Genomic DNA, 6,951 nt, shown 5'->3' with positions numbered 1-6,951 from the left:
ACCTTCAGCCTGGGATATGATGTAAAATGAATGTACAAAGTTAACACTGAAAATAGTCATAATCATTCTGAGAAAAACCATTTTCAAGGGAACTTATCAGAGAAATTAACCAAAAGAGGTATAAACACAAAATTTGCCTGAACCACATCAATTTGCTAAACCCACACTTGAGATGCTTATTGAGACAAAGCAAGTAAGATACAAATTTTAAAAAAAGAAAGCCAGTTTTCTGAGCCTTGAAATATTATGCTTTGGGTGACAATTTATAAAAGAACTACAGTCTTTGAAATATATGCTTTGGGTAACAATTTATAAAAGAACTACACTCCATTTTTGTAAAATTACCTTTGAACACATTTGACTGGGGTAGACCAACTTAAATTCCTAAAACCTTTAGATGAGAACAAAACCAAAATAGCCTCCCAGTTTCTAATTTCCTCTGTTTCCTGGGAGCTGCCATCATCTCTAAAGAGAGAACACTGCCTCCTCCCTGCCCCCATGATCTGCCACAATCCTAGAACTGTGCCCTTCCCAAAATGATTGAGAGTGGTAACCTGCAATGTGAAAACATCAGGACATCAGCGTGTGGCTTGACCAACCATGTGGCCTGCCTGGACCAGGCTGTCACACATCTGTCTCACACAGCACTTCCCGAAGTCCAGGCGATTTGGTTCCAAGAAATACCCGGCGTGGGACACCCCAAGTCCATGCAGCACCCCTAGGGCTGCACCACACTAGGACTAGTTCCTTCTAGGTCTCTGTTCCAAAAGACTTCCAGAAAATGTTTGGCATCCAGTCACACCCTGGATCACCACATTACCAGAGCAATGACAGTTATTTTTCTGTATTAAATGCCCACTGGTGGGTGGCCTGGTGTCACGCGGATTAAATGGTCACAGAAGCACAAGGAGACTATAGCCAGTGATCCCCCAGAAGGAGAAAATAAAGATTGAAGTGGGAGACAGGGAGAGGTGAAAAGAATGGGAAGGAAGGAGATGAGATATCTGCCAAGAGCAGGTGGATGCTGATCAGGCCTGTGCCCCTGCTAAATGGTGGCTTCTTAGAACTTAACCTCATTTTTACCCACATTTAAAATGAGGTTAAGTAATAAGTAATAAAATTCACTCAGCACCCCAAATTCAACATGGCTTGATGTGAATATTTTCTAAGGGTTTTTTAAAACTATTTATTCATTTGAGAGCGAGTGAGCTCCAGCAAGAGTAGGAGCAAAGGGGGAGGGGCAGGGTGAGAGCAGACTCCACTGAGCAGGGAGCCTGATGAAGCAGGGGCTAGATCCTAGGACCCTGGGATCAAGACCTGGGCAGATGTTTAACTGAATGAGCCACCCAGGCGACCCATGAATTGTTTTTCAGATGTTCCAGCTACACATCTGGGTTAGAAAACAAGTCTCGTTGTCTCTACTGTCTCAAGTATCTCCAATGAATATTTCTTAGGAGAAAATTCAAAAAAAAATTAATCAGGCTCCAAAAATTTACAGTATCATCCAATTTTATGTACAGAATATATAGAAATATGGATAATAAAAGTGTCTGAAAGTATATACACTCAGTTTTGATTCTGTGCTTCTCTCTCCAGAGGCCACAGTTCCTTACACTCTTACACTTCGTACCTTCTCTCTGGGAATCACATCCACTTCCATGCCCTCAATTACCATTCATCCTCCCCGTGGCTCCCTAATCTTTTTCTTTTTTTCCCCCTCTAAGTGCTCCCTGAATACATTCAAATGACAATAGGCTGTTTTCATCTTGATATCACAAGAATTCCTCAAACTCAATTTATTTTAAGTGGATTAGTCTTCCCCTCCCAAATCTTTTTCTCCTACCGAGTCGAAGAGCAAGAAAAATCATAGCTGCCTTTTCCCCGAGCGCATCTGTGAAACTAGTGTCAAATGAGTCTCCACTTTGGACGTGATTCAATAAAGTCACCATATGCAACAACTTGAAGCCAACCAGTTCCTGACCCTTTCATCTAATATAGACAACATTAAGGTAAGTATGTGGAAGCCTGGGGCTGGAAGCAGATGGTCACTGAACAGAGGATTTTACCCTTTCCTGATCTCACTAGAGTATGTTGTGGAGGCTGCTGAGATCATGTCTGAGGAAACACTGAGTCCTGGGAAATAAGAAAACCTTATTCTTCTTAGAAATTATTTTAACAGTTGTTTTGCAGGAATGACAGAACTCTACATACTAGTCACTTAATAAATGCTAACCTTTATTGTTATTATTTATTAAATGACACTGACACATGGCAGAATTCCCCCAGCAAAACAAAGGTCAACCAAAAAAAAACCTATCAACCCTGCATTCTAGGGAAATAAAGGTGCTCATTCTTCTTAATTAACTGCTCTGTTCCAGAACATTCGAAGTATTTTGCATGTACTTTTCAATTTAACCTTCATGACAAACCCCATCTTCATCACTCATCCAGCATTGCAGAGAGGAAACTTCAACCCATCTCATTTTTAATCTAAATTGTTTTCTACTCAGCACATGTACTACCCACCTGCTTCATTCCCAACACTTCCTTTTTCAAAAATTTCCCAAAAAACAATGTTCATTTTATACAAATAACACACAGATGAATAAAAAGCAAAAAGGTAAATACCACTAATTGTCCTTCCACTCAAATACACCAGCTACTGTTTGGATAACTATAATTCCATAGTTGTGTCTACCTTAAAATATGTTTTACTATCTTCAAAAAGAAATGAATCATTTGATGAACACTGCTATCTAACCTACCTTTCTCATTGAACAATGCAGAATGAATATCTTTTCCTGGCAATATGGATTTGACTCAACATAGTTATCTTATATAGCATGTGAATGTTCCTTAATTTACTGAAGCAATCCAGTGTGTTAGACACTTAGGTTGCTTCCGATTCTTACTGTTTTGGACAGTGCTGGGATGAATAGCCTTGTACATACAGTCTTTAGCCAATTATTCAATTATTTTCTCAGGACAAAGGGTTTACATACTTTAAGGCTTATGTATGTATTACCAAATGGCCCGCCACAAACCCATACAAACTCAGTGTGAACTCATTCCTACCACCAGAGTTTCGTAGGATCCATTTCTCCACACCCTTGTAGACACTGCACAGCTGGTGAGAGAGAGACTGCTATATGAATTCCAATTATCCTTTCTAGTCAAAAATATTGAATGACTCTTGGTGTTCTGTGGGATAATATTCCAACAGCTCTGCACAAACTGACTTCACTCAGCTTTCCAAACTTCCATTCCCCACACTCTCCACTCTAGGTAGACTGTCATAGGAAAAGGGTTCCTACCTCCATGCCTTTCTCAGCCTAGTGTCCCCACACTCCCACTCTTGGAAAGCCTAACGACTTACCCTATTCTGGACTTATTTTAGATGGTTGCTTCCTCCAGGAATCTATAGCTGACTGTTACGTCCCCCAGAAGCCTTTGCTTCCTCTATGCTCTAAGAACACACATTTGACAATGAGTATATTCTCCAGATATTGTTATCTTTTTGTTTGTGTATTTCTTATCTCTCCAATTAGATTATAAAACCAAAGGCAAGGATGGTCTCTTTCTTTTTTCTTTCTTTTTTTTCAACATTAACACACAACTTTATTGATGATACACAAAGTTAATGCAAATGACAGGAGGGAGCTTATGACCAACTGGTTCACTGTCACGCAAAAGAAATAGAAATATTTCAATCTACGTAGAGGGATAAAAAGCAACAAACATGTTTTCAGAACAGGTAGTGATATTCATTCACCCAGCTTAGACCTGAAAACCAACTCAGCTAAACATCAGCATTGATGATACAATGATATTCATCACTCAAAACTGGCAGCTGAAAGGGTTCCTTTACCATAAAAACAAGGTGAAGAAAAAGGAATAGTTTACAATGTGTGTCGCTTCTAAACTACAAAATCAAGAAGTTATTCCTGGGTCTTTGGGAACATATGCTCAGCTAGTTTGGCCATGAATTTTCCAACCCTTACTTTCACCAAAAAATCATGGTGACTTTCTATCCCCAGAATCTTGTCAGCACACACTTGAAATTCTTTTAGAAAGAAAAACAGTGAACCTTCGCTGAATGGATTCTGAGTAGGTTCATTTTCTTCCCATTTAAAATTGTCACTTATGTTCTCAAATATGACCAGAAGTTTAAGAATAACCTCTTTGTTCTCCTTCTTGTTAAAGAGGGAACCAAGCGAAGATGGCACTTGGGCCCTGAGCAGTTCTCTAGCCATGGCTGGATTTTCAGCCAAATTCAAAAGGAGTTTCAAAACCTGAAATTTGGTTTCTTCGTTTCCCGCTGAAAATAAACGAAAAAAGTCTGAAATGGAATTAGCAAGCATGTGCTGATACTCATTAGTAACAGTCATATTTGTAAGCAATCTTAGTCCAGCCAGCTGCACCGATGAGTTCAAGCGAGAAGTGACTGTGTCATCACACACTTGATTCATGTATATCTTAAGCCTGCGCTGATTTTCAGCATTCACACTCAAGTTATTCAGGACAATTAAAGCCTTTTCCTTAACTATGGGATCCCGAGTATTGAGAATCTTTGCTACAATTGGGAGACCACCCAGATCACGAATAATATCTCTGTTAAATGCATAAGCAGCATTGTTACCCAGAGCAATTAAAGCTGCTTCAAGAATATAAGGTTTTTCAGACATCTCCACCAAGCAAAGAACTTTCTGCAGCTCCTGAGGGGACAAAATAGTATCGTCTGAATTGGGGGAAGCTCGTTTCTGAACAGCCCTGCGAGCCCGGGTAGCTCTGGCCCTTGCTCTGGCCCGTGCTCTGGTTCCGGCCTCAGTCCCAATCCGGGCCCAAGGTGGGTACCACACTATACCCTTGTTCTCACTGCTGTCATCATCGTCATCAGACCAGTCATTGTACCGGGCCCCAGGGCAGTCCCCAACATCATCCACATCCCCAGACCCACCCTCAGCCATTTTCTCCTTGTTCTGTTTTCTTCCCCGGGTCAGTCTATAAATGCAATAGCAGGCTCCAGCGCCAATCACCAGTCCCGCAGTCACCCAGCCTACTTTCCTGGCGTAGCCCATGCAATCGTCCCTGACAATAGCAGGGACCAAGGAACAGAGTATTCAGTCAGGCTGGGAGAGGAGGGCTATGGGCCTGCGTGCAGGCCTGTGGAAGGTGATCGTCTTCAGCCACGTCAAGGCCACAGTAGCTGATACTGGCGGTGGACCTGGGAGTGGAGGAAGGAAATAGGGTTTAAGTTTCTCTTTTGTGTTGCCCCATGCAGAGAGTTGCACAGAAGGACAGGAGAGTCATAAATGAGTAGCTGGTAGGAAACGTAGATTGTTAACAAACCCTCTATATCCTCCTCCTTTCAGCCTCCCTCTACCCTCCCCAGCCCACTCTCTCCCCAACCTTAGATAAAGGCAATGGAGCCCTTAGTCTCTGCTGGGCCCTCAGCCACCCCAACCTCGGGTGTCCCCGGGGAGTGGCACTGTTGCACTAACCTCCTCCAGACAGGCAGTTTGTCCCTTCTTCCCTCCCCTATGAGATGTGCCACGCCCAACAACCCTCGCAATCTGCAGAGAAACCAGAGCCAGTGAGAACTGAGGGCTTGATGGATTGATTGTTCACATTTGTAGCCTTCCTGATTCACTATTCAGGCTGTCAGACTTTTTTTTTAACCTCTATTCCATCCAAAACATGCAGAAGCCTGCCCCTTCCCTAACCTGAAAGGGGAGGGTTATTAGGGAAATAAGGTAGGATTGGGTGAGCTTGTCCAAATGTGGCTGATTTCCAGCCCCTCCCCCATTCCAGGCAGCCCCCACGCCTACACCGACCTCTACTGATCCGAGGAAACTTCCTCCCTCTCTTCAAGTGGTGCCACCTGCTACAACAGACCTGCAGGATGACAGATCGAAAACATGGGGACTAAGTGCTGTTGAGAGAGGAGGATTATGAAAAAACTCTCTGATAGGTTTTCTTTCTGTCATTCTCCCCAGCCCCCACTCCCACACCCCCCTCCCGCGACACACACACACACACACCCCAAACGCCATTTCACCACAGTCCCAAACGTGCAAGAAACACACTCAGCCTCAGCCCTAACCTAGATTATTGCCATCTCTGGCTTCTCCCTACCCCCGCCTCCCCCCGCACCGCCCGCCCCTCTTAGGGTCCCCAGATAGTCTTACCCTCAAATCGACCTTCACCGATTGGGGTTAATTTCCTTCCTCTTCTCTTGCCTGGCGTAGTGCCGCAAACTACGGAAAGACTGGCAACCCAGAAGAGGCTCGGACCCCCTAGACACAGAGCCATAGTCAGGAGACACAGCCACAGTCAAAAAGACGGGAAACGGCCGCTACTGAGCGCTTGGTGGACGACCAGTCCCCAGAACATGAAACTCTTTCCTAATTCAGAGGCCTGGTTGTCAAAGGTTTCCCACCCCTATTAACCCCCTCAGGGCTCTGCCGACAGATATCCCGTTGCACCTTCACCCTCCCCAAATGTCCAGCCTTTCCCCGCTGGCGCTGTCCTGAAGGACTGGGGGCCAACACCCAGGCCACAGCTCCTTTTCCGGATGACGGCCTCGGCTCCCAGCAGATTCCCAACTCCCGTTCTCTGGGCTCCTCCCCAGACAGCCCCCCGCTCACAATTTCGCAGCATCGAAATGGGCTGCGGGCGGGACAGATGTCTTGGAAAGCTGGCGGAGAGTGGAAGAGACGGCGGAGACGCCTGGGGACCCGCGACGGTCTCCGCCCTACGCCCTTGGCCCCCCGACCTTATGGAATCCCCCCAGGCACTGACCTGCAAGAATCCGGGACAATTTCCTTCTTCTCCTCCTCCTTCCCTCTGCCGCAGGCCCGCTGGCCCTTAGGGCAATGGGGAGCTGGTACTCAGACGGGAACAAGGACCAGAACAAGAAGGACTTCTGCACACGTCAGCTCTTGGTCACGT

The 6,951-nt window shown here is 44.8% G+C and overlaps 1 protein-coding gene across 2 annotated transcripts; it reads right to left on the bottom strand.

Moving 5' to 3' along the window:
* Window positions 1-2,221: 2,221 nt before the first annotated feature.
* ARMCX3 (armadillo repeat containing X-linked 3) lies at window positions 2,222-6,951 on the bottom strand. Of its 2 annotated transcripts, XM_080795648.1 has the most exons (5): window positions 6,802-6,951; window positions 6,189-6,296; window positions 5,835-5,895; window positions 5,502-5,573; window positions 2,222-5,224 (listed from the first exon to the last, which is right to left on the bottom strand). In XM_080795648.1, the coding sequence occupies exon 5, from the start codon at window positions 5,076-5,078 to the stop codon at window positions 3,939-3,941; it is 1,140 nt and encodes a 379-aa protein (XP_080651774.1). In that variant the 5' UTR covers window positions 5,079-5,224; window positions 5,502-5,573; window positions 5,835-5,895; window positions 6,189-6,296; window positions 6,802-6,951; the 3' UTR covers window positions 2,222-3,938. The 2 variants fall into 2 exon arrangements, with proteins under 2 accessions (XP_080651774.1, XP_080651775.1); XM_080795649.1 differs by lacking the exon at window positions 5,502-5,573.

The sequence above is a fragment of the Martes martes genome (genome assembly GCF_963455335.1).
Source record: "Martes martes genome assembly, chromosome: X".
NCBI classification, from domain to species: domain Eukaryota; kingdom Metazoa; phylum Chordata; class Mammalia; order Carnivora; family Mustelidae; genus Martes; species Martes martes.
The sequence above is the reverse complement of the archived record's forward strand: the minus strand, read 5'-3'. Positions and strand labels throughout refer to the sequence as shown.

Bases quoted from the DNA above. Each gene is read 5' to 3' on its own strand.
- ARMCX3 (XM_080795648.1), bottom strand. From the start codon at position 5,078: ATGGGCTACGCCAGGAAAGTAGGCTGGGTGACTGCGGGACTGGTGATT.